The following is a 27,812-nucleotide window of genomic DNA, read 5'->3' as shown; positions in this document are numbered from 1 at the left end:
AAGGCCAGGCTGATTCTTCATTGACAATTCCTGCTTGTCCTTGCGTCAAGTTAATTTGAAAGCCCCCAATCCTTTCATGAAGAGAGCACCAGTCCTATTCCCTTTGAAAAATTCTCTGCTTGAGAGAATGATCCTGAGAGCAGTTTTGTGTTAGAACGAAAGAGATCTGAGAGCCATCTGCTATTGAAGTGATTCCTGCTTCCCTCCTCACTCCATGCCCCTGCCACTTCCTCCCTGTAGGAGGCAGAACTTCCTTGATCCTGTGATGTGCTGATTCAGAGAGCTGAAATGTTGCAAAATTTGTTGTAGTGAGTTAAATGAGCTGGTGGAAAAGGATCACAGGGCTGGAGGTGACACAGGAGGAGGAGCATCATCCTGGGAGAGGAGGAGGGATGGCAGAGCAGGACCTTCCTGTTTTGGTGGCAGTTGAGCCCTTAATGCCCTGCATCCTGTGAAGTCACACTGTGATGCTGACGAGCATCTGCTGATCCATTGGATATCTCCTGGAGGGATGTGCCGTTCCCAAACATGTTGCCCTACACACTTTTGGGGCTGAGTCTTGTTTTGCCTGTGCTTTGCTGTAATTAGGTGCAGAAATTCAGGTTTGCAGAGAAACATTCCTTCATTTCATACTCAGTTTGCAGCTTAGAAGCAAACAGCAGCAAAATGTAAAGAGAAAATAAACATTTTTCTGCAGGGGAACAGAAGGGTTTAGGTGGATGGATCTATTTTAGGAAGTGTGAGTGCTGTTTTTAATGAGTATCATTTAATACTCTGTGCAGCAGTTTGGGGTTCAATCAGAAGGTGCTCTCAGGAGTCTCTGAGTCACCTCAGCTTGTGCACTTTATGTTCAGAGATCTACATGGTGCTACACAGATCCACCAACCTGCGGCACTGTCCTTCTGTTTCAGTACTTACTCACCATGGAAGCTCATTTCTCTCCCTCCAGATGGCCAGAAATGGAAGAAATCCAGGTCTAATTTCTGAGGCACTTTGAACAGTCTCAGAAAAATCACTATTGTTCTAGAGAGGAGCCTCTCCGAGGCCAGTTGGCAGCAGAGGGCTGGAGAGTCTTTAAAGAGAACAGTCTTGACTTTAAAACAATTTTTTTTTTTTTGGGGGGGGGGTGGGAGGGTGCAGAGGACAATCTGAAAGGAGGGCATGTTGCCACAAATTGCAGGAAAACAGATTTATTGGAAAAAACCCTCACTTCTCCTACTTTTAGGCAGCAAAATGTGTATTCTCAAATGTGCAGTTCCTAAGCAGAGTTGTTGAGATTGCAGAAGGTAAACATGGCAGGATTCAGTCCTGCCTCCATACAAAGTGCACCCACTTTTTAAATTCACTTCTTCTCTCCATGGATTTAGAGTCAATAATCACCCAAATTAGGCAAAAATAAGCTGAAACCATTTATGGTGACGCTAGCGAGGAACTGGAAATCAGAGTCACAATCTTTAAATGAGGAATGTCTGACAAACTATTTAACGAGACAAATCTCGTTCTGGGCTGCTGGGAGTGGTGCTTGATCCATTGGTTATTTAATGTATTGATTATTTTTTGTCCCTTGTCACTCTTGCTGGTGCAGACTTCAGACACACGCTATGGAAAGGATCTGCATTTGCAGCTCTGCACAGGGGCCGACCCCCCGAACTCCCGGTGAACTACGGGAAACCACCAAACGTGGGTGAGTTTGGAAGTCCATAAAATGGTTTTTTCTCCTGTCTATATTTATTCCTGTCCCACAGAAAGTTCCTCTCACTGACTAAACCACTAGTATGAGTTTGCATTAGTATTTTCTTTAACATTTCATGATGAATTAGTCTAAAATAGGTCTCTCCCTGACAATAGGATAATCTTTGTGTTATTCAGGCTTGGATTTTCCACATTGTGTGTAGCCATGTTTTGCAAAGCTTTGCTTGGTTGTTTGGAGGGCCACAGGCTTGAGTATTTTTTTGTGATATGCCTCCATAATATGTACATGTGCTTGTAAGATTGGATGGGCATGGTCACAGGAGCATGGAATCCTGGAATCATCATGGTATCTTAGCCAGAACAGTGTCTGGCTCCCAGGGAACTTTTTTGACTCAAGAATTCCTTTTAGTTGGATTATGACAGAAAACAGACTGCTTGCAACATCCCTCTCCAAAAAGGAAATAATCACCAAAGCAACATTTGTGTTCCTTCAGCCTCAGTTGTCCACACAATTAGATAAAGAACTTGTATAAAACTCAGATATATGTGGGCTCTCAGCTTACATCTCATCACAGAGCTGCTCTGTTTTATATAAACTCAAGTGTTTGCCTTGTATGGTTTGAACTTTCATTAACTGTTTTTATAGCAAAAAAATTGATTCTTGCAGGCATAAAAGTAAATCCTGGTTTGTTTCTTCTTTAGGGTATTTTATCTCTGTTTGTGCAAGTGGATACATTTGCCTGGTTTGTCAGGGAGTCCTTTCACGTATGGATCTTCCCTCCCTTTGCAGAAGAAGGGATGGTGCTGGCAGTTTTCTGTTTCTACCCTATCTGTGTATTTATTATTTTAGGCTGGTTCTGCAGTTACTTTGCTGTGAGCAGTTGTGCTGATGGATTACTAATAGTCTGCATTGTAGATTTATTGCACACAACTCCTCTGGTTGTATTTCTGCACGGATTCTTGGATCAATTCTTTCATCAGACTGGGTGTTTTTGGAATATGTGGTATTATTAATGAGGCATCCTGGCAGATTGGACTTCAGCATTTGTCATGCTTTCATGGCAAAGGGCTGTGCTGCTTGTTTGGTAACTCTTTAGTGACTTAAAGAACACGATAACTGTTTGGTTTGGGTGTTTTCCTAACTGGTTTATTTTTTTTAAGAAAGGCAAAGGTATTATACAGAAAAGGGTCTTTCACAGCCAGGAATTAATTTTTTTAAGTATTGATTCCTGGAAGAATGCAGTCCTTAGTGTAGCTACATAAACTACTACTAAGAGAGGAAAATGTGTATAAATATTAAAATAAGGATTCGACTTCAGACAGGAATTTGATTTTCCTTGTTAATCCTGAAGGGGAAGTCAGAAAATTCTGCGTCTGTTTGTGCAAAATGGGTGTTTTTTTCCTGGTGAGTGGTGCCAGCCAGAGATGCTGCAGTGTGTGTGTCTTGTTTTAAGTGCAAGATGAAGAAGTGTGCCCGACCTCTTTGGTGTTTTGGCATAACTGTGAATTCCCACACTGTGCTGGCTCAGGCAGATGGACTTTTCTGGAATTACTTGCTGAAGGAGTTGGGCTGAAGTAAAAGACACCCATTAATGTGTGTGATGATTGTGTAATTACCTGTGCAAAGTGGTAAATCGAGGTATAGAATGAGCAGCCAGGAGTATTCTCACATCGTTTCCCTTCCAGTGATAAGGATTTAAGCTTCCCACCATAAATGCTGTGAGAATGGGGTCAGTGATGGTCCAAATGGGATCAACTGGGAAGGCCCAGCTGGAAGAGTCAGGAGCTGCAGCGGTTGCCTTTCCATGTGGTTGGGTTGGGATGGGACCTTGTGTCTGTACTCCAAAATGAAAGGTCCTGCACTGTGGAACTGGAGTGGGAAATTCGTGTTGCCTTTTCCTTGTGTGTTTGTGCAGAGCTGGGAATCTTCTGGGGGGGGGAATCTCTGGGAAAGTGCTGAGCTGTGGAAGTCATTCCCAGAGATGTGGTGTTTGTGTGCTGGGGCTGTGGTGATCTGCTGGAGGGGGACAGGGAGGGAAAATGCTGGCTGGGCTTCCTGCTGCCAACAGGACAGCACAGAGGAGGAGAGTCTGGTTGAGCCTTTCTGGGCAGCTTTTGCTGTAGTGGAACTTCTAGAATTCGCTTGTGCTCTTCCAGACAGAAAGTGGAAAGACTGGTCATGCAGTGCCTCAGCACTGGGAGTGATTCCCCTTTGATAAACCTGCCTTTGATGCTACTTCGATTTTGTCAGGGCTTTTTTTTTTGCAGGCAACTCAAAGCAGGTCAGAAAGAAGGTTGTTTTCAGTCTTTAAGAACTGCTCTAACCTGAGGATGGAAATATTTCTGTGGGCAGCTGTTGTCAGTGAAAACAACACAAAATTTGGAAGCAGAGAGTTTTCAGCACAGTCTCAGTGAACAAGCATTTCATCTGGGTGGAAATTCACAGTCAAGGTGATCCAGCTACCTTGGGCCTGCCAAAGAGCAGCGCCGGGATGAGGTCAGGAATCGATGAGGGTTCGTGCTGGAAATGAGTTCCATGAGGTCAGCAGCTCCCAGAGCTGGAACACGCTGTGCTTTTGCTGCTTCTCCTGCGCCCAGACTCTTTGTGGCCACACAGCCATTCTCAGAGAAGGTGTTTTCCATGTGGAAGCCAACTGTGTTTGCTTCCTGGCATTCCTATGAATCCTGACTTGTGTCTCTCCCATGAGTGGTACCTGATCCCTGCTTGGATTTGTGATGAGGGCAAAATCTGGGTCCTCGTTACAAAGTTACAGTGCTTCTTGCAGAGGGTAAAACAGTCTGATAAGAGCTCATCACCCCTGAGAAACTGATTTTAACGCAAACATTTGCACCAGTTTCCCCTTTTCTAGTTTTCCTTGCAAAAAGTGGAGCGAGACAAGGGTTTTTAGGGAGAGCAGGAATTCAAGCTGGTGCTGCCCAGTGACTTTGCCTCACTGAAATGCTTTAATTCCTTCTGAGGTTGTGATTAAACTTTGAAGTTGAGGCTGTCTGATGATTGTTTTTTAAATCTGGCTTTCACTGGTGGGTTGTTGTTGCAGGGTTTGAAGTTTATCCTTCCTAGGTGAGCTTTCTTGCAAGGGTTTTTACATTTGTGCTGTCACCTGCAGTAGAATGGGGGGTAAATTGTTATTTAGGAATTGCTGTTGTCAGCCTATGTGACTTGCATTAAGGACTGCAATTTTCCTCAAGGTGTGGTCTTCCAGGACCAAGGGCTGTGGGAAAGAAAGAGTAAAATGCCTGTATTTTACAGGTTGGTAGTTGGAGGAGCTGAGATGGCCCTTCAGTGTTGGGACAAAATTAACTTTTCTTATCAAGAAGGCTGGATCTCCTCCCTTTTTATGGGAAATAACTGTCTTGAAAGTTTTTCCTGGCAGGGAATAGTGAGGGGGTGGACTTGGCAGCTCTTACACCCAGTGTGGCATGAAATACATCAGTTAATGAGATAGGTTAGTAAAATTTTTTAGGGTTACTAAGTTGCTATTTCTCCATGTGGGAATTGTTAGGTTTTAATGCTTTGGGGCCTTAGGAGGACAATAACTTCATTGTGCTGTAGAAAGGAAACTTCACAGGGATTTTTGTCATGTGGGGGTAATTCCCTATTTAGATATTGTGTATTAATCTTCCTAAAAATACAGGAATGGAGAATATTTGGTTTGTTCCTTTGAAGCAGTGATAGGTTTTTTTTTCCAAAGATGCTGTTGCCTTGATAAAGTTGTTGCTCCTCATGGCTCAACAATAGTTCTGGATGTCTCTGATGGAAGCATTTCATAAACAGGGCTTTTTATTTTGTAATTATCCATGGGAGATGGAGGAGTTTTGTCCTCATTGTGCAAATAGGGAAATAAACACAGAAAAAAAAAAAACCCAAATGACTTTCATATCCGCTGAAGCTGAACTGATCGCAAGGCTGGGAATCGACCGGAAAAGTGGGGTGCCAAAACTGTGGGATTTAGGTGCCTTTTGGTGCTTCCTTCATGGGATTTACAGCAAACAGCAGTGGTAAATGTTCAGAAGGTTTGCAGGGGGACACAGAAAATACTGTGATTATTAGGAATATTTTGACATGAGAGTGTATCTTTTTGATTCACACAGTTGTTTGTGTGGTTAAAAAAATATTCAAAGCCGTTTGAAATTGCTTACAGGCAGATACACTGTTATTATGTATTTAAATATATAAATATAGATGTATTGAAATGCTTGAAGCCTTGAAAGGCACAGCAGAATCACCATGTTGCTGAATGACTCCATGTCTCTGTTGGCACACAGGGTGGGGGAAAGGGAGGTGTAATATTTTTAAGAATTCAGCTTTTAAGCTGTCATACTTGAAGAGTAAATAAAATAATGTGTAGGCAAAGCTGAGGTACCTTTGTAGAGCATTTATCACTACAGGATCTCTGCATTAGAGGTAGGAAAAAGAGTTTAAAATTTCAGTTTTACTTTGCTTGGGGAGACAGTTTTGTTTAACAGCCCTCTATAAGATCAGGTATCAATTGAATAGTAGGTAGGTAGTAAATTAATTTGCTTTAGTGTGTTTTGCTTTTTAGTATTGCTGAATATGTGTTTTTACTTGCAAAGCAAATATTGACTGAAGGTGAGGTTATGCTGGAGCCTGATGGCTTTTGCAAGGATCTTCTATGCAGCTTTTTTCCCTCATGTGTCATGTTTCATGTTTCAATTGCATTGAGGGATTAAAAATAAGCCACATTTCGGAACTTAAAACTGAGACACAAAAATACTTTCTTTAAAGCTGGAAACAATTTCTTTCCCTTGCTTGTGTGTAAATACTTCAATGGTATCAATTTACACAAGGAGTTACAGGTTAGGAACCCTTTGAAATGGCACTTCTTGACTTTGTAGATTAATTTTTTAACGTATTCCATGATCTTTTTTTGTGTAGATTGGCAGTGATATCATGAGACAATTAAGAAATGGCTCGAGTTTTTCACTAGACTTTTAAACTAAAGGAGCGAAAGGCACTAAAGAGCTTCGTGGGGCTCCTGTGAAGCCCAGCCCACATCAAGGTGCAGGAGAAGATAAGGAGTTGCTCCAGGGAATCTGCTATCACAGAGTCTCCACAAACCCACCAGCACAGCTCCGTCAGATCCTCAAGTGCCACTGAAAAACCCTCTCAGAACTTTCAAATCCAAAGTTCAAGTGCTGTGAATGAGGATAGGTTAGGGAAAACAGTAATAGGATAGGATTGGTGAAATTAAGTACCCCCAAATGGTCTCAAAATTGTGCATCCAATCAAAGGCTTTTTTACGGGATGGTTTTGTGCATTTAGGTTTTAGGCTGTTTCTGGAAGGGCTGCTGGCTATGGAAACAGGAGGGAATTCGTTGTTGCTGCTGCAGTTTTCTCTTACCTGCCATTCTGCCACTGGGACTTTTCCGTTAGTGGGCACCTATTTCTTGTTCTTGGATTCCACTGCCATAGGAATGCAGTGATGTGGATGTGGAAGTCCTTTGGCCCTCACATACGATCTGGAAGCCATTCCAAAGAAAGATTTTCATCACCAAAGAAGCACTTAAAAGAAACTATTATTATACTCTTCTTGTAATTGATATTAGTAACATGTAATTTCCTTAATTTCTTAAATTTCCTTTCTTCCTTCAAAGATTTTCCTTAAAGATTTTCCTCATCCATGTAGGATAAATGTATCTGTTACCTGTTCATGAACTGAGCATTGGAATAACTCCCAGTTGTGGTGGGAACTTTGCATTCTGCTTTCATTTTTAGTAAGGAAGCAGGTGCAGTCTGTGGAGGGAATTGAAAGGCTCCATCAGGAGTGGGATTTCTTTTTATAACACTGGACAGAATGTTCTGATAAGGTGGAAGAGGTTCAGATTTATTACTGTTTCTAATACTAAAGTTGTTAATAAATACTGTATTGTATTTAATATTTATTTACTCTGCGTTCTGGACAGAATTCATGTCTCAGTCTTCCTTTTGCTTTGTTTTTCTCTCCCAGTTCATATCCTTTCTGCCAGGCAATTAACTGGATGTGGCCGTTTCAGCCACTTGTTCCCAACATCCACCTACCAACACATGAAGATGCACAAGAGGATTTTGGGGCACCTCTCCTCTGTCTATTGCATAGCCTTTGATCGCAGTGGGAGGAGAATTTTTACAGTAAGTTTAAATTTTGGACATTTTTTTGGAAGATTGCTTTGTTTGGTTTGATTTCTTTCTTTCTTGAGTCCCTCAACACCCTCTTAGTCACGGATTGAGATGCAGACATGACTTTGTTCAGCTGCAAGTTGTTTTTCTACTAAATTTACCTTCCAGGATTTGTAGTGTGTCAGTGAATACATGATAATTATTGTAAGTTTTTCTCCAGAATACAGTGACATCCATTTCTGTGCTGATGCCCTTGCTTTTTGTTGAGCATATTTAAAAATCAACAGATTTTTCAAATGAGCGTTGCAGTTTTAGCTGTCAATGTTTGTCACTGTGCATGGAGTGCCAGGGCAAGGGGGGATGACTTCCCACTGACAAGGGGCAGGGTTAGGTGGGATGCTGGGAAGGAATCCTTCTCTGTGAGGGCAGTGAGGCCCTGGCACAGGTTGCCCAAAGAAGCTGTGGCTGCCCCATCCCTGGAGCCAGGTTGGACAGGGCTTGGAGCAACCTGGGATAGTGGAAGATGTGTGTCACTGCCTTCCAAATAGATCCCTTCCAGCATAAACCATCCTGTGATTCTGTGATTCTCTTTTATCAAATTGAAATCCTTGACTCCGTAAGATGATCCCCAGACTCTGCAGTTCATAGAACCATAGAATCAAAGAGTGGTTTGAATGGGATGGAATATTTCAAGGTCATCTGGTTCCACCCCCTGCCATAGGCAGGGACACCTTCCACTATCCCAGGCTGCTCCAAGCCCCGTCCAACCTGGCCTTGGACACTGCCAGGGGTCCAGGGGCAGCCACAGCTTCTCTGGGCACCCTGTGCCAGGGCCTCCCCACCCTCACAGGGAGGAATTTCTTCCATATATCCACCTTCACAGGGAAGAATTCCTTCATAAAACTCTGCCTCTGTGGAATCCCACCGAAGTTGTTCTGTCAGTTCATGGGGCTTGGGATCCCTGTCCCTCCACGGTGACCCATGTGTGATGTGCATGGAACGTGTCCCGTATTTTCTGTAACCTTTGGGAATTTCAGGGGTCAGATGATTGTTTGGTGAAGATCTGGGCCACGGACGATGGGCGCCTGCTGTCCACGCTGCGGGGCCACTCGGCCGAGATCTCGGACATGGCTGTCAACTACGAGAACACGCTGCTGGCCGCGGGCAGCTGTGACAAGGTGGTCAGGGTGTGGTGCCTCCGGACCTGTGCCCCCCTCGCGGTCCTGCAGGGCCACTCAGCTTCCATCACTTCCATACAGGTAAGGACTGATGGGGTTTTTCCTAACCCCTTGAATTGGAATGGTAATAAGAGCTGTGGTGGTCAAGGATAAAATTGATCTTTTTGTCTCTGCTTTGTCCCAGCTCAAGGGTGTTTTTCCTGGTTAAATCAATCGTGCAGTGCCCAGGGGATCATCCTCCTGCTTCCACATGCTCTTAGCTGTGTGATCCCACTGCTGCTTCCTTAGGTCTAGAAAATGGGAGATCTGATGCTCTTTTAGAGTAACTCAGAGAGCAGCAGCCTCTCCTTGGCTCAACTCGCTGACGTGTTTGGCATCTTTGGTGGTGCTCCTGGCACAGCACCTGACCCAGTGCTCTTGTATTTACAGATTTACAGTGAACATTTGTTTTTCAGAAGGATCAGTTAAAATTCCTTACTCGCCATTTCTTGTTTCCTTGTTATCTTAGCTTGTAGCATAAGGAGCTGCTCTGGATGTTGTAGCAAATGCAGGTTTTCTTTAAAAAATCCTCACAACTGCCAGGCAGAAACCTCCAAAAAACAAAATTCCAGGACAAAAAAGACAATCCCTGCAATTTGGCAGGTGATGCACATAGAGGGGAGAGTGAGTGGGGCTGTTTGGCTCAGAATCCCTCTCTCCTGGAGTGGTGCTGCCTTGGATTCAGCACAGGCTTCTCCATCATGCCAGTATTCCCCAGGAGTCTCATTTCTCCCCATCTTCCCTAGACTTTTTGTCTGATTTCAACCATGTTAAGGTGATTGTTTTGGAAACATATTTTACACCTGGCTTTATAACTGGTGTATTATTTGTTGACATATATATGTGTATATATATGTGTGTGTGTATGTGTTTCTCTCAAGCTCTTTATAAAGCTGATAATTTAGAGTATTATCAGTCATGGCTTTTTGAGGAAGCAGTGCTGGATTCCTTTATCAAATTACCAGGTAGCCTGAGGATTAAAGGTATTGCTGCAGTTACGAAATTAAGAATAAAAAGCTTTCCCACTCCTTGGAGAGATTTAGGAAGATAGAGGAGAGGGGATCCTGCTGTGCAGCTGTTCTTCATTGGGCTTGGATGCAGGAATCATTGTATTTGCCATGTTTGATCCAGTTCTATCCTAAAAAGAACTGTTTCCTCATGTTTTTGCCCCATTTACGGGGTCTGGGCTTGTTTCATTTCTCCAATTTCCTTTGTGTGATAAAAACAAAGAATTCCTAACCAAAACGTAGGTGTTTTCCATTTCCTCAGCTTTATTTTTATGGAAACTCAGGTCTGTGCTTACCCCTGCTCTCTGTACTCTTGGGGAGAAACTCGTGTTAGTGAAAAACATTCTTGTCAACAAGTTTCCAGCATGATAGAAGAGAGGATAGGAGCTGGTTTAATTGTTACAACTTTTATTTTTAGTTCTCTCCTGCAAGGAAAGGAACAACTCGATACCTCACTTCCACCGGTGCCGATGGAACAATCTGTTTCTGGCAGTGGCATGCAAACACCATGAAGTTCAAGTAAGACTGTTTAGATAATTATAATTATTTTAACTCAAGGATGAATTTATTTTTAATTTTGGCATAGAGAGGAATGCTGAGATAATGAAATAAGGGCGTTTTCTTGCTTAATAAACTGGTGTGTGGGGCTGGAGCAATTTGGGATTCTGTGGCATTTGAACCCAAAGGGGAGGGAGAGATTGGGGTTGTTATTTCTGGGGTTTGTGCTTTGCAAGACAAAATTGTGGAAGAAATTCCAGCTTTTATATTCAGGATTAAATCCTTGTCCAAAATGTACAGGCAGAAGAATTAATTTGCTCATAATAAGAAGAATGTACATATGTAGATGTCATCAAACCCATATTTAATTGGGAGGAAATGCTATTGGATTAATGGTTTGGCAGGGTCTGTTTTAAATAGATTTGAATTGGTATCATGATAAATCAATTAAATAATCTTCAATTTAGAGAATTATGGCTTTCTTATTAAACTGAGGAAGAAAATTCCTAAAATGAAAAATAAGTTCTAGCAGACTTAGGTGAGAATTATAAAATTAAGAGATTTAAGATGAGCATGTTGACCTCAGCCTGCTGAACTGCAGGGAACTGTTTGTGTTGAATAAAGAAGGAAAAATAAAAAGGTTGTTTTTTGCATGTAGGGATCGTCCTGTGAAGTTTGCAGAGAGGTCCAGGCCTGGTGTTCAGATCTCCTGTTCATCTTTCAGTTCTGGTATGTGTTCAGCATCAGCCGTTTCATGAATTTGGGGCCTTGGGTGACAGTTCTGTTATTTCTCTTTAAATACAAAGAGTGTTAAACCCTTTCCCAGTTATTTTTACCACTGTCAAATTGGGATTGTTGGAAATTTTCCCTGAAAAGTGTCTGCTTCAAGCTGCTCTTTCTCTTTTTTCCTATAATTGAAGCTAAAATATCTTGACCACTTCCAAGGCTTTCAATCTCTTGTTTTGCGCATCAGAGATATTCCTCTGTAACATCCTTTTAAGACTTTACCTCGTGAAGGTTTTGAGTGAAAAGTTCTGGAAATCCTCTGTCGAAGATTCCACTTTTGCTAATCTTCCAAATCTGGCTGAATTCTAAGAGGATCAATTCAATGTATTGGAAAATCTCAGCGTAACAGACCTCCTTTGCAGCTTTGAATGAGCAAAATAAAATGATTTTTACAAAGAAAATGATGTAATTACTCATTAAATTTGCTTTTTGAAATTGAGAGCCCTTGTAGAGCCACATTGCTTTTTTAAAGCTAGAAATCCTGAATTAACTAAACCCATTCCAGTGCAGCAAACCACACAATAGTGCCATTTCTGGGCAATATTGTAAAGAAATTACAATAAAATACCTTAATCACTGCATCCCAATTCAGCAATAATTTCTCTGCTGTGTGTCAAGTAGATAATTGAAGTTGCACTTAAATGTTTTATTTGTCATTTACCTGTTGACATTGAAATTTTCTGTTTAAAACTAGTTTGCTGCTTTGACAAGAAAGCAGCAAATTAAAATAAATGAAGTTAAGTTGTTCCTTGGATGACTTCTTCTCACAGAGAATTCTCTGTTTTAGGTGGCATGTTCATTGCAACAGGGAGTACTGACCACGTGATAAGAATTTATTATTTGGGCTCAGAATCTCCAGAGAAAATGGCTGAGCTGGAATCTCACACGGTAAGAGGCAAATCCAAAAGAAAATCTATTTTGCTACCCCTTTATCTCATTTCAGGAACTTGGTTTCTGTACATCCTATTTTTTTTTATTAACTGTCTAGAATTTGTTTGGCTTTCAACACTGTGGTATTTAAATGCCTGGAAAATTGTGGGATGTTTATTTTTAAATCGCTCTGAGGCAAGAGGTTTGTGCAAAATGCATTTCATTCCCCTGGAAAACTGAGGGAGCAGGTGATTTTCCCTCATTCTTGAAAAAAGTTTGTGTTAGAATGAGGAATTAAAACAGTTTTAATGCACAATGTCATATCACAGTGTCATTTTTTCCCTATTAAACTTGCTGTTGAATGTTTAGTTAAATCCACATAACAAGACAAAGTAATTCATATTTTGGTCTGTGCTGTCAAAGTTTGGATCATGATGGTAATTTCATTTCGAAAATAAAGCTTAAAGCATCTTTTTTTCAGGTAATGCAGAAGGGTTCCCATAAAAATTCAAACTACAAACTTACCACCTCAGGAACATTTTATGGATTAAGCCCAAGGTCTGAATTGATTCCCTGAGCTTCAGTGGGAGTCATGGCTCTCACGTTTAAGTCTCAAAGCCAACACATCAAATAAGTATTTTGTTCACAAAAGAAAAGAATATTTTCTGTATTGAACAGGTCTGGAAGAAGCTGTAATTCCTTTAATTTCTTTAAATCCACTCTTAATCCTGCAGACAGCTGTCAGCCCTCCCTAAAACAAATCCCAGTTACCAGGAGTTAGAGACATCAGTGGGAGTAAGGAGAGCAAAGCATGGAGCCAGCACAAGTATTTGGCAAATTAAAAAAGGGCAGAGCTATGTCTGAAACGTAACATTTGTTTCTCAACGATTTGTAAGTGTTAATAAAGCCAAGGTTTGCATTTTTGGGATTACATTTTTCTATGCACTTTCATGTTAGGTCTAAAAATGGCAGGAAACCATCACCTCTCTGAAGTTTTCTATTTCAGTGTTTTACACAATGTGTCTGGGGAAGTTTTAACTTCAAATACAACTGTTCCGTACTTGAAATTTTTTTTGACAGTCTTTTTATTTGCTAAATAAAAAGCTTGTCATGAAGATCTTTTAGGCTGAGTTTTTCACTTCTGGTGTTTCCTTCCTTCCTGTTTAGGACAAAGTGGTTGCAGTGCAGTTCTGTAACAACGGTGACAGGTGAGTGCTGGGCTTTGGACCTGACAATGATGGTATTTAGTTTTCCAAACAACATTTCATGGAAAATTTGGCGCAACAGGAAGATTGCCCACGGGCTTGGCTTAATCCTGGGCAAATTATTGCAGTGTGTTGCAAGATGTGTGTCATGTCCACAGGCTTGAACTCGTTGTCCTCTGCTGTAACAACACAAATGTTCTGTAACTGTGCTTTTAATTTGTTTTTTCTTTCAAACAGCAAATTGGAACCCAAATTTTATAGCCTTTCTGTGTAAGAACAGCCTTCCTTCCCAGGTAGCCCCCACAGAGGCGTTGCTTGTGGAGTCAGAGCATTGTAATCAATGTAGTCTAAAGCAAAAGTTAGTAGAGATGTTGTTAGCCCAGCTTTTGCTCCTATTCCTTATTTTGCGGGGTAGGAGATTTAAGGGATGTGCCTTTAAGAGATGAGCCTTCCAAGCCAAGCTGTAGCTGTGCACCTGTACTTGGAGAGCTTTGTCATGTGAAGTTATGTGAGAATGTGCTGGTGTAATTGTATCACCAGTTCTTTCCAAGCCATGTGAGAGGCAATGAGGTCACATACTCACTGAAAACTATATTCTGTAATGATGCTTTGAATGGAAAAAAGGGGCACCTTCCTTTTTATTTTAATATAAAGAAGTAAAATTAAGAAGAAAATTAATTTGTCACAAGCATTTTCAAGCTCTTTTTCATCACAGTGAAAAAAATCAGACCAAGGAAGCTGAAAAGGTGAAACAATCACTTCATAAAATTGAATAGATTTGCCTTTTAAGTGTAATTTTGTATACAAATGGAATATACTTCCAAAGGTGTTGGCCATCCTGTGAAAATATATTACTTGAGGAGCTTTTTTCCCAGTTTCTCAACAAAAGTGATATCTGTGACGTTGATGGCCAAAGCATTATGATGTGGTAAAATACATTTCCTGGATGCTTAAAATTTTTAAATAAGAAGGGGTTTAAAAATTAGAATATTCCTGTTCAGCTCCACAGGCAGGACAACCTCCTTGTGCTCCATTTGGCTCTTTCCCTTGCCTGTCTTCACCCTGTCCCTAAGTTAATGTATTATAATTTATGCCAGACTCCTGGCATGCAGTTTCCCTTTCTTTGCTGCCACTCTGAGCTGCTCCAGGGATTTGCTGATGTCATTAAAAAGGGAATGTGCAGCTCATATGAATTACGACACTGAAGTCATTCCAAGGCCATCTGCTGCTGGAGCCAAATGTAATTAATGTTGTGGGCTAGAAACTCTCTTGTACCCCACAATATCTGATAGGAAAATTGTAACCTCGTGAGCAGGAGAGGTAGAGGTACACAAGTACACACTTCCAAGTGTATATATATATCATTTATTGGTGTCCATGTGGGGATGAAACCATCTTTATTCAGAATTTCATGGGGTTTTTTTCCCTTTGCCCCATAGCTTAAGGTTTGTCAGTGGAAGCAGGGATGGAACAGCAAGAATCTGGCACTACCATCAACATGACTGGAAGAGTCTGATCCTGGATATGGCTACAAAAATGACAGGGTAAAGCAAAGCAAGCAGAACACACCTCATGGGCACATTTACCTGCAAGCTAAATCCTCCATCATGTTGAAAACTGGTTATTTGCTTCCATTTTGAGTTAATTTCAGTGCATGTATTGAAAATGTCATGGCACTGTCAACTTACACAGTTAATTCACCCCCAAATAAATAATAATCTGTTGGTACTTCCCTATCCTAATGGTTGAGGAATATTTAGTATTTTACACATGAAATAAGAATGTCAAATAGTTTATCTCACAGAAGGAGGTTTTGGTGGAGCCCCAGTGATCATATGCTAATATATATATCCAACATGGTTCTTAAAATTGTATTTCTACCTTAGATTTCCAAGTAAGAGGTGAAATTAGTGTTTAGTTCTCAGGTTCAGTTAGGGTTTCATGTTTTTCTGAGATCCTCAAGTGACTACTTTAAGTGCCCTGTAATTGAATTGTAATTTAATATTCCCAACAACAAAGAGCAGAAATGGAGAAATCCATAGGTTCTTGCTTTGCAGAATTCTCCATATTTCAGTGGCTACACTTGCAGTGTTTGCAGTCAGAATGTGAGTTGGGTTTATTTAGCAGGTTCCTGCTCGTCGTGGAGTTTACTGATACTGATGATGGATAAGAAAAATGCCTTGTAGAAAAAAGCTTAATAGGTCTGAAAGTAAGAATTGGGGTAGAGGAGGATGATGACAGTGGAATAGAGGAGGAAATGTCCTTTTTAAGGAAAGAGAGCTCTATAAATCTCAGTGGCACTGAATATTTCCCGTATCTGGTTTTTACCACTGCAGAACCATCCTTCCTTCTTCCGCCTTAGCCAGAGTCACAGAGGTGGCTGTGAACCATCCTTCCCCAAAATTGATACTGAATTAGTTCTCCTAAATGTTCCCATATGTCATTACTGATTTATTCCTTTTAAAATTACTGATTTCCTTAGAAACAATGTGGCATCTGGGGAGGACAAGGTGACCAAGCTGAAGGTTACCATGGTGGCTTGGGATCGATATGATGCCACTGTCATCACTGCAGTCAACAATTTCCTCCTCAAAGTGTGGAACTCGTCCACAGGGCAGCTTCTCCATAGCTTATCCGTGAGTACAATTCCAGGGGGGAATCCCAAATGGATGTAGTTCACTCTGAGATTGATTTGAGGCTAAACTGCATCACCTGCATCAACTGCATCATTCCCCTGTCAAGGATTTGGTGTTGAAGTATCCAGCTGTCCCCTGCCTGCCAGGAGGAGGGTGTCCTGTGGGGAAAGGAGCTGATTGCAGAACCCTGGTGATTGCTGGCTGCCAGGGAACCCTTTGGAGGCTCCATTCATGCCCTGATTTCTCCTTCCTCCCATCCCTCCCCATCTCAGCGGTGCCAAGCAGTGACAATGCCAAACCTGTGGCAGGAATGGTGACCAAGCACAGTTCCAGTAAATTGAGGTGTCCTGGGTGACTCCCTGCTCCGGGATGTCCTCTCAGTAACTCCCAGCACATCTGGAGATACCACAAGGAGAAATGCAGCTTCTTTTTTTACCCCCTGCTGTCGTTGCAGGGTCACGATGACGAAGTTTTTGTTCTGGAGGCTCATCCCTTTGACCAAAGGATTGTGCTTTCGGCAGGACACGATGGGAATATTTTTGTTTGGGATATAGACAAAGGAACAAAAATTCGCAATTACTTTAACATGGTAAGAAGGATCACAGAAGGTTTGGTTTATTCTTTTTTCACAAAACTGGTCTTGGGACAAAAGCAAATTTCATTAAATACCTCTAGAGCCAGTACGGCTCTGAGATCTTTGGTGATCTTGCCCTATGTTTACAATTAACATAAAATGTAGACTTCCAGGTGGTTGTTCCAGAACATACATTAAAAGTTGGGCTGAAATTTCAGGAGAGGGAGAAAATGTGAAGTTTTACTTCGTTTTTCAGTTTAACTTCAATAAATAGAAGTGTAAATCAGTCTTGAGTGAGATGAGAAATCACAGAATGAGGATTCAGTACGTGTTGGAGCACAGGGGAAATGTTTGTGAAAATGCTGTTATAGAGAATATATGATTGTGAAAGGAATTCTCTGTGCTTGGTACAGATTGAGGGCCAAGGCCATGGAGCTGTTTTTGATTGCAAGTTCTCACCAGATGGGCAGCATTTTGCCTGCACAGACTCTCATGGACATCTGCTACTATTTGGTTTTGGATGCAATAAATATTATGAAAAGGTGGGTTGAATGAATTTTAAACTCTTCCCTGTCTTGACCTGATTTTGTCTTAGAAGTATTGTGCTACAATTTATTCCCTCACCCTGCCCCAGACAAAATAGTAATTAGGTCATGGAGCTAAATCAAATTATCTGTTTATCTAAATCAAAAAGATTTAGGCAATAGACTCTATAGATAGAGGAGAAAAGCATTAATTTCTCTGTCCACCTCTCTTGGCCTGTTTTACTGTTGAATTTTTGCATCAGGCCTTGGTAATAAACCACATTTGTGGCAGGAATCTGTTCTTTGTCATAACATTCCTTGTGCTGATCCCAAGTGTAGGAGTTGTGGTTTATGGGAGCCATTCCAGAGCAGCAAGACAGCTGCAAATGGCCATTGATTTATTTCCTAAATTGCTTTTCTTTCAGATTCCTGATCAGATGTTCTTCCACACGGATTACCGGCCCCTGATCCGGGATGCCAATAATTATGTGCTGGATGAACAGACTCAACAGGCTCCACACCTTATGCCTCCTCCATTCCTGGTGGATGTTGATGGAAATCCTCATCCCACGAGATTCCAGCGGCTGGTGCCAGGGAGGGAAAATTGCAAGGATGAACAACTTATTCCTCAGCTGGGATATGTGGCTAATGGTATTCTGTCTGAACATCATGAATAACACAAGTGTGGCACAGTATTGAGCACCAGCTCCTGGGATGGTGCTGTGGGGATGTATAAATTAATGGTTTAAATTCAGTATACAGATAGGAGATGGGGTGGGGTTATGGCAAAAAGGAAGTGTGTGGAATCAGATTGACTGGAGGCAAGAGTATTCCAAAGTCTGGGGATTTTTCCCTGGTATATGCCAGATGTTTAAAGCATTGTCTATTAACCTCTGTAACTGTGGATGTGAGGAAGAAAGCAGGAGGGTGAGGAAGACATGGAAAAAACATCTTTTGTTTTTTAAAACAGTTCTTTTTTCTCATAGACACAAACTTCTGCAAAATGCTGATCCCCCAAAAAGACCTTCCATTCTTACCTACTGAAGCATAATTTCTTTCTGCTTTTTCTAAGGGTTTGTGTTTATGTTCTACATGTGGTCTGGAGTTTTAGGATGTTATTGTAACTTCTCTTTTAAACTTTGCCTCCATTTCTTACATGAGAGCAGAAAGCCAGCTGGTAGTCAGATGTTTTGCAGAGCAGACAAATAGTGGTGCAGAGTTCTAAATGGGATTATTTCTATGGTGTTTGATAATACAGAAATCCATCATTTTATCAGTATTTTTGGCTTTGTTCTTGTCAAGGTGATGGTGAGGTGGTTGAACAAGTCATCGGGCAGCAAACGAATGACCAGGATGAGAGTATCCTTGATGGAATGATCAGAGAGCTCCAGAGGGAACAAGATCTGAGACTAATTAATGAAGGAGAAACTCCTCCAAACCCTCCACTCAATAGATCCCACTCTGTTAATGGAGGTTAGTGTCCCAGCCTTGTCTTCATCAGTTTCTTCCTTATCACAGGAAGGACTGATCAAAGTGTTAAAGTCAGGTATAAAACGGTGTCTTTGAGGATGCTTTCCTCTCCTCTTCTTGTATACCTTGTTAACCCCTGTGGAGCAGTGAGATGTTCTGTAGATTCCAACAGAGGAACTACAAATTTAAGGGGCAGCTGAGGGCACCCAATGGTCTAACCAGACTGTTTCTGATTGCCTGGAGTTGTTAGACTGGAATTATTCCTGTTCTAAACCAGTTTTCTGAAAAATAAGCATGAAATTCACTGTATTGTCTTGATATCGATGCAGAGATGAAACTTCATAACTGCAAAATGCCAAAATGAAAGCGTGTAATTAAGGGTTGTCAGTGGAATACAGTGTTGTGACAGACTAATGGTTTCCTGCTGCAGCACAAGGCTGAGCATCAGTGCTAATAAAATAAACATGTTGCTCTGTCTTAGTGTTTCCTTAGAAAGCTTGAGATTATTCTCCTGGTAAGTGTTCTGCTACTGTGATTTTATATTTAATACACAAAGTGATTAAAAATTGAAACCACGCTCAATCAGATGTGAGCAGCTGAGTGAGTGCAGCTGATGGGAGGGAGCAGATGCCCAGGACTGTGCTGCAAGTCAGCCGGAGCCTTGGGAGAATTCACAGCTGCTAATAAATCACTTGTAGGTTAAGTGACTGATTACATGTGTTTGAAGTAGATTTCCTGGCAAAGCCCATTAGGATTTGGATTTGGAATTGCTTGTGTTTCAATTCAAGAAGGAGTAAGAAAAATATCAGGGAAGTACAGGAAAATGCATTTTTGCTTTGATCTAAGTTGATATGTCAAAAAGGTTGCCTAAAAGGCAGCTTCAGGTCACACAAAGTCTTTCCTGCCGCTTAGGATACGTTGATGTTTTGTACAGCCCCAGTTCCCAGTTTTATTTGTGTGTCCCTGTAGCTGTGTAAAGGAATTTCCAGATATGACTAGTGTGGAAATTAAAGCAGTTGCCTTCTAGATCTTGCATTGATCAATGACTTTGCCGCATGAACTGCCCATTTGAGTGAGTTAATTAGACTATGTATAAAGTATTTAAATAGCCAGATATTTTTATATAGCTTTGCACAACCATAAATGCAATATTTTCATGTGATTTACTGTATTTAAGCCTATGGGAATTGTGTCGATAAGTAAGGACAATGATTGCAGTGATTCCATTATTACCAACCTTTGTTTATCGATCTTTGTGCCGTCCTTAAGCTTTAAATTGTGGATGGGATACAGGAAAGGAATTGTTCCCTTTGAGGGTGGGGAGGCCCTGGCACAGGGTGCCCAGAGAAGCTGTGGCTGCCCCTGGATCCCTGGAAGTGTCCAAGACCAGGTTGGACGGGGCTTGGAGCAACCTGGGATAGTGGAAGGTGTCCCATGGCAGGGGGTGGAACTGTTTGATCTCTAAGGTCCCTCCTAACCCAACCATCCTGTGACTCCATGGTTTTATTGATAGTTCATGGAAGTGAAGAGCTCTTTCTCTCTCTCTTTCTTCCTCCCCCAGCTCTGCGCAGCCCGGGCTTGGACGTTGCCTCCCCGCCCAACGTGGGGCTGCGCAGGAGCGGGCAGATCGAGGGCGTGCGCCAGATGCACCACAACGCGCCCCGCAGCCAGATGGCCACCGAGAGGGACCTCATGGCCTGGAGCAGGAGGGTGGTGGTCAACGAGCTTCCTCCAGGCATCAGCAAGTAAGAGGCTAAGTGGGACAAGGGATTGAGTAGTGTAATGTGTCTGATCCTTCCGTGCTTCTGGAATGGTTTTTCAGTGATGCATCAGCTTTGGGGCTTGGTTGGTCGGGTTGTTTGGAATATTAGGATCAGAATGGAGCGTTCAGAATGGTAATTCCTTCTTTTCACAATTCAGTCTTTCTTCAGTAGTTCAAATACTGCATTTCCCTCCAGCTTTGTCTAAAAAAGGCTTGACGATAATTTTAATACATTGGAAAATAATTGTGGATGCTCAGCTGACAAGTTTGCTTCCTTAGCTTGTGATTCCAGGAGTGAATGGATGGATGCTGCTAGGGGGATTTGTGCATGGATTTCTTAGAGCAAGACAAGTATTTTAATGTTTATATTAATGAGGCTGTTGAGTTACATGATGATTTAATGAACATAATGTGTGTTTGTTATGTATAATTAGGGTCCAGGAAGAATGTCGAGCTGCCAAAGGTGAAATAGAAATCAGTTTATACACTGCTGACAAGAAGAGAAAGCCATCTTACACCTTACAACGGGTGAGTTAATGCCCTGGAAGAGAAAACCTGGGTGGGAAGCAGTTCTGAGCACGGAGCAACAAAAATAAGACCAACAGAAAACCCCAAACCAATTTTATTGAATTATTTAGAAGATCAGTAGTCCTAATTGTTTCTCTGGCTCACTGTCTTCCTTCTGTAATTGTGATTTCGCTGTCTATAACATCCAAATATTGGTAAATCTCTATCCTTGAGGCTTCAGTGGTGGGAAGATGCTGGGAAAGGAAAAGAGCAGAGCCACAGTGGGTTTTCAGTTTGACTTGTGGAAAGTAGAGGTGCCAAACTTTTACAAGGGGCTGGATTTATCTTATGCAGAGTCTGCAGGAATTTTATAGAAAAAAAAAGGTGTTTTCAGTCATTTCCTTTTCAAAGACTGCTACTTTATAAAGTAGAATTTCTATTGAACCTAAAATCCACACCTGAACATCCACAATGTGTCAGAGATATTATCTAATTCTACAATGATTTCCTACTGCTCAGTTGTACCGGAGGTGCCACACTCAGTCACTGTAACCAGGCACCTTTTAACTGTGTAACTCATGAGTAACTCCCTGCTCTGTCCCTGTTTGTGCTCCTGTCCCCATGGCAGAGCGAATTCCAGGCGGGAGGCGGCCGCTCCCTGCGCAGGAACCAGCGGAAGCGGCAGCACGCGTACCAGACCCGCTCCACCATCGAGCACAGCCAGCAGGGAGCCAGCCAGAACCCCTGTGCACGCCATGAGTCCGACAGCTCCTCTGAGGTCTGAGCTCCCAGCAGCCTCCAACAGCTCCCCTGTTCCCAAAGCATCCACTGTAGGGAGGAAATTCGTGCAGCCGAAGCTCAGCTGGAGCTGGAGCTGCCGGGACTGGAGGGGACAGTAAAATGAGGTTTTTCAAATGTATTCATGGCAAAAGGCAGGGTAAAAATAACATTGGCCAGTTCCAGGATGGGGATGGTCACCTCACAAACAGGGACAGTGACAGGGCAGAGGGATTTAACTCATCCTTTGCCTCTGTCTTCAACACAGATGATGGAGCAAGGGGGTCCCAGTGCTCTAAGCTGGAGGGCCGTGACTGACAACGATAAACTCCCAGTCAACCCTGAACTTGTGTGGGATCTGCTGCTCCAGCTGGATCCCTGCAAATTGATGGGCCTGAGAGAATTCATCCAAGAATCCTCAAATTGCTTCTGATGTCATCACGAAGTCTCTCTTGATGATTTTTGATCAGTCTTGGGTATCCAGAGAGGTCATGGCAGTGACAGGACCCAGGGAACAGCTGGAGCTGTGCCAGGGGAGGGTCAGGCTGGAGATCAGGAAAGGGTTCTTTTCCCCCAGAGGATGTCGGGCACTGCCCAGGCTCCCCAGGGAATGGACACGGCCCCGAGGCTGCCAGAGCTCCAGGAGTGCTTGGACACCGCTCCCAGGGGTGCACAGGGTGGGGTTGTTGGGGTGTCCGTGCAGGGCCAGGAGCTGGACTCGGATCCTTGTGGGTCCCTTCCAACTCAGGATATTCTGTGATTCTCCATGTGGGAAGAAACACTCAGGTCATTGAGTCCAGATCTGGGATTTGTGGTGTTCCTGTGGCATGTTGGTCTTGGAGAGTGAAGGATCATTTACCTGAATGCCAGGACAGTGTTCAAAAGTAGCTTAAAACAGCTCCTGTATTTTTGGAAACCTGAAACGTTCTCAAGTAAATTTAACTGGGTTGTGTTAAACCACTTGCTATTTTGGGCTTTCATACAGCACATGGATTCTAGGTCAGCACTTTGATTTCATTTTGCAGTGCTTTGATTTCATCTACATCTGTAGACTGCTGTTGAAAGAGATTGAGTATTGGTATTAATCATTGATTTTGGCAAGGGAAGAACTTAAAATATACCAGATTAAATATAACTTGTTCTCCTTAAGGAGGAGACTGAACACTGTTGCTTTGTAAATGCATTGGAAGTACAGAACAGCTCAAAAAGCTGGGCCCTGAGCATTAAACTTACTAATCAAACATTTAAATAAGAATTCATTCTATAGTTCTGATATAATTAAAATTCACATTTGTTTCTATAGGAGCTATATGAGGATATATTATAATATTAGTTAAGGAAGAAACTGTGGACTTATTTATTTAAAGCTAAACCAGCCCTTAAATACAGAGCTTTCCTCAGGTGACACAACTCCCTTGCAAACAAAGCTGATACATTTTACCCTTGGCCCCAAAGTGAATCCTGGTGTTTTCACTACAGGAAGATGAGACTGTTGGCACAAGTGATGCATCCATGGATGATCCTGTGGCAGCCTGGCAGAGTGAAAGCAGTTCCAGGTACCTCCACTGGGCTCTGAATTGGTAACACTGCTTTATTGTGGGATTGAAGTAAGACAGTTGATATTGAGATACTCAGACTTCATTTTGAAGACTGATTTTTAGCCAGTTCTTCATGAGCCATTTTATATTGTGATTTTTTTTCTGTTCTTTTTATTTTCAAAGTCAAAAACAATTTTGAAAGACATTTATAAAAAAATGTCTTTAATTAAGAGCTACTTTAAAAAATCAATGCCAGTTTGCCATATAAATCCTGTACATATGTTATTTGGTATTAAAGAAGTCAGAACTGGATTTCTAGGGAAGTGCTCTAGTTCTTCAAATGTTTTATGCATTTTTTGCTGCCAGTTCTTATGGAGTCAGTCTGTGAATCAGTGAGATAATGAGAATTGATACCAGCCATAGGTGTAGTTTTACTGTGAGTTTCAACTTGATAAAATAATTTACTGAAATCACCAATCAGAGAGCACTTGGTTTCCTTTAAATTCACACGATAACAAAATTTTGTGCTAATCCTGAGCAGAACCAGGAGAGCAAGTTGAATGTTTGGATTTTCCAATCCACTGTGAGAAAACTGAAGTTTTCTGTTCTCTTTCTTACAACATTTTTATTATCTACAGTGATTCATCAAGTGAATATTCAGACTGGACAGCAGATGCTGGGATTAATCTGCAGCCTCCAAAGAGACAAACCAGGCAGGCAGCTCGGAAAATCTGTAGTAGTTCTGAAGATGAAAATACGAAGGGAACAAAAGGGCTGGAGCCAAAGCGAAGGAAACTTAAACAGCCAAGGAAAAAGGTCAGCAAGTGTAATTCCTAGTGTCTTTTTTACTTTATGAATATGAATTTAGGATTTAGTGGTTGTTTTCAAAGTAAAATTTTTCATAAATGGGTATAGAGTAAAAAAAAAAAAAATTATAGGGAGCACAGTAAATGTGGTACCAGTGGTACCAAGAAATTTTATTGTTTGTTTAATTGTGCTTCCATGCTTCCCACAGGTGATTCTCCATTACAAATGCCATTTTTTCCTCCCAGATTTATGTTCTTCGCTACAGTCAGGTTTACTCCAGGGTGGTTTTGTTGCATTTTATTGGCATGGTCAGATTTCTTTTTCCTGTTTGTTTTTTTTTTAAAGATATTTAGAATATTTATAAAAATACAATTTATTTCTTTATTATCATAGAACCACGGACTGGGTTGGAGGGCTCTTAAAGATCATCTCATCCCACCCTCCTGCCACGGGCATTTTAATGATTTATGAATGTTTTAAGGCATTTTAATGATTTATGAAGGTTTTAATTTTCAATTATATTTATAACAAACCTGTCTTATTCTTTACTATTTAGTGGAGATTTTGGGAAGGATGACACTCCACAATTTGCTTTTCCTTGTATCTTATCTGCAGTACCTGCTGCATGATGAGTTTTCCATGTGTTCTGCCGTAGTAATTAACTGTATTCTGAATATTGGATTTTGATTGCATTCTAAATATAATGCAATATATTTAACTTCTGTATGTAACTTACCTGTATTAACTCCTGATGTGCTGTGTTTAGAAAGCCAGTGGGCTGCTGTCCCTGGAAGGGGAGCCCAGTGAGGAGTGGCTGGCTCCACAGTGGATCCTGGACACCATTCCCCGCCGCTCGCCCTTCGTCCCCCAGATGGGAGATGAGGTAATGCCCTCCGCAATTCCCACGTTCCCAGGGAATCCTCAGCTCAGCTTGCTTAGGACTGTTCTACCCAGCAATATTTGCAGGGAATTGTGCTCAAGACAGGCCGAATTTTGATAACTTTGGTAATTCCCAGACAGTTTGTTGTTAACAGATCCACGTCCTGTGTCCCTTTTTCTGCTCGGGTAACTTGGGATTAGCAGGAAGAATTGGTTGTGCATCTTCACCTGCACATATCTTAATGATCTCAGTTTTAAAGCACAGAGCAGGTGCCAGTTTGGGGGCTGATATAAATATTTTTAACTGGAATAGTGGTTTATGATGAAATGAATCAGTGTGCAATGTGTTCTGAAAGGGATAAAACCTGGTATAGAATGAACAGGAAGAGCACTATCAGTAAAATAGTTTTCTCTATTTTTCTCTTTTCATTTTCTCTTTTCTTCTCTCTTAATTTTCTCTTTTTTTTCTCTTTTAAGATCATTTACTTTAGGCAAGGCCATGAAGCTTATGTGAGGGCAGTGAGGAAAGCCAAAATTTACAGCATTAACATGCAAAAACAACCATGGAACAAAATGGAACTCAGGGTAAGTTCAAGAAATACTTCAAAGAGCTGAATGTCTCTGTAATGTTAAACTGACGTGAAAAACCAGCATGAAAAATGTAAAGAAAGCATTACTTCAAAATGTTAATATCAAAGTTTTAATTTTAAATATTAAAGTTAGTTTTTATTAGCACAAAGTCTTTACATCTGTTCACTTCCTGGTTTTGGACTTGATTCTCAGGGGTCTCTTTCAACACAAATTATTTTCTTAAACACTGAATTCATTCAGAAGCCAGCACTGCCGAGCTGGTTGTGGTTCTCTCAGCACTCTACAGTGACCTGAGCATTTGGGTTCTGTTTCTTGTTTTTAATGTTGTGGTAAGAAGTAAGAAATCATGGTGTAAACACCTAAATGTGTGCAGGAGTTCTCTTAAATGCTGGATCTTGCTTTGCATGAGTTCCCGATACTTAATCCACAGGGTTGACAGATTTTTTTCCTGCTTTCCTCGGATTTCATATCAAGAGAAGAGGCCATATATGTCCTCATATTCACTGAACCATGCCAGTGGTTCTATTAATGAAAATAATTACTTTACTGGGAAAACACCCAGTTACCAGTCCCAGGGATTCAGTGATTCCAGCTGCAATTTTCCAAGGCATCATCAGTTTGTGAGGAAAAGGAAATAGCTCTTCACTGAGGATGGGCTTTGACAGGACATGAACATAAAGGCTATTGTGGAATTTCTGTTTTCAGAGGAAGAATTTCCTTTTTTCCCCCTGTGCAAGAGTGAGGGGTCTTGGGGTAGGTCAGGGAGAACCTTTGGTGTGCTTAGAACTGGGTTTGTTCCCTTAGAATTTTCTTAAATAATTTGTGGGAATCATGTTCACATACCTACCAAGGGAATGAGCTTCTTCATTTTTCTTTTTGAGGTGACAGTGGTTGATTTTAGTATTTGAAAAAGAAAAATTAATGGGTGAAATTACCTGTGCTGTCGAGTGGAAACATATTTGGAGTTTATTAATATGTTTCACTTTAAAATGGATATTTTTGTTGTTGGCAAGTTAAAATAATGCTGTTCCATGCTTCTTGCTAACTAGGAACAAGAATTTGTGAAGACTGTAGGAATTAAATATGAAGTTGGGCCTCCCACACTCTGCTGCTTGAAGCTTGCATTCCTGGATCCAATCACAGGCAAAATGACAGGAGAATCCTTTTCCATAAAGTAAGTCACTGGAATGCTGATGACATTCTTCAAGAGCTTTCCGTGCTGTGTAGAAGCTTCCCCCTCCTCCTTTCTTATTTCCTGTGCAAGGCATGATGATGGCAGTAATGATTATCCCAAATGCTTGGAATCTGAGGACTGTGTAGTTCATCTAGAACTGTATTTCTGGGTAATAATAATTTTTTTGGTCTTATTTCCTGAAGGTACCACGATATGCCAGATGTTATTGATTTCCTTGTGCTGCATCAGTTTTATAATGAAGCCAAAGAGAGGAACTGGCAAATAGGTGAGTATTTTTCCCCATTTCCATGTGTTTTGCGCCAGTTCTGCAGCTGTTTAATGGGATACAGTGTCTTTATTACACGACAGAAAGGACTATACACACGTGATATTGTAAAGATTATTGGAAACCTTAGTTTGATGTTTGCTGCAATTCCTGTAGCAAAAAACAAAAAGAGAAATGAGAGAAACTGTTGCAAGGGCTATGATAGCAGGAGAATCTCCTGATCTGTTGGGATCTGAGGCATGAGGCAGCTGTGAGTAATTCCCAGAGATGTGCAAGTCCTGCCCTGAGGGGAAGGGCTCAACTCCTGTAGTGCAAAATGTAAGGATGGAATCAGGGCATTCACAAAAGATGGAGTTGATTCTCCAAAAGGAAATATTTAGCAATTTTTGATGTTGTTCTTTTGCTGAATGCAATGTCTGCCCTTCCAGGGGATAGATTTCGCAGTATAATTGATGATGCCTGGTGGTTTGGGACTGTGGAGAGTCAGCAGCCTTTCCAGGCAGAATATCCTGATAGTTCCTTCCAGTGCTACAGTGTCCAGTGAGTATTTCCATGTCCTGGAGCTCCTACACAACTCAGAGAACTTGAAAAATAGGATCAAGAACCTCAAGAACTAGAATCCCTTTTTCCATTTAAATACATACCCAGACACTTTATTTACTTATTTAATTTAATATTCACTTATTGTACTTTTTATTTGTTACTTACTTTCTATTTATTTTAGAATATTTAGAATATTTACTTAATTTTAATATTTACTTATTTAATTTTTGAATTTATTCCTAAAGCAACACTTCTGGTGTAAACAATAGTGCAGTGACTCTATAGGAGATACAAGAGAATAATAGGGAGTTGGAATGGCTTATTCCTAAC

General features: G+C 41.3%; 1 protein-coding gene across 1 annotated transcript in view; it reads left to right on the top strand.

Annotated features, from left to right (window-relative positions):
- The window catches only part of BRWD3 (bromodomain and WD repeat domain containing 3), a 50,038-nt gene that overhangs the window by 9,183 nt on the left and 13,043 nt on the right, over positions 1–27,812 (top strand). Inside the window, 23 exon segments of the mRNA XM_039572278.1 lie at positions 1,586–1,684; positions 7,683–7,843; positions 8,869–9,090; positions 10,474–10,574; positions 11,212–11,282; positions 12,127–12,227; positions 13,377–13,417; positions 14,854–14,958; positions 15,897–16,050; positions 16,505–16,639; positions 17,038–17,166; positions 17,574–17,799; positions 18,451–18,621; positions 20,180–20,363; positions 20,815–20,908; positions 21,516–21,665; positions 23,144–23,220; positions 23,841–24,018; positions 24,776–24,892; positions 25,366–25,473; positions 26,529–26,653; positions 26,857–26,939; positions 27,368–27,479. Coding sequence (XP_039428212.1) covers positions 1,586–1,684; positions 7,683–7,843; positions 8,869–9,090; positions 10,474–10,574; positions 11,212–11,282; positions 12,127–12,227; positions 13,377–13,417; positions 14,854–14,958; positions 15,897–16,050; positions 16,505–16,639; positions 17,038–17,166; positions 17,574–17,799; positions 18,451–18,621; positions 20,180–20,363; positions 20,815–20,908; positions 21,516–21,665; positions 23,144–23,220; positions 23,841–24,018; positions 24,776–24,892; positions 25,366–25,473; positions 26,529–26,653; positions 26,857–26,939; positions 27,368–27,479 — 2,944 coding nt within the window.

The sequence above is a fragment of the Corvus cornix genome, chromosome 4A (assembly GCF_000738735.6).
Source record: "Corvus cornix cornix isolate S_Up_H32 chromosome 4A, ASM73873v5, whole genome shotgun sequence".
NCBI classification, from domain to species: domain Eukaryota; kingdom Metazoa; phylum Chordata; class Aves; order Passeriformes; family Corvidae; genus Corvus; species Corvus cornix.
Note: the sequence above shows the minus strand (reverse complement) of the source record. Positions and strands in the feature narration are given on the sequence as shown.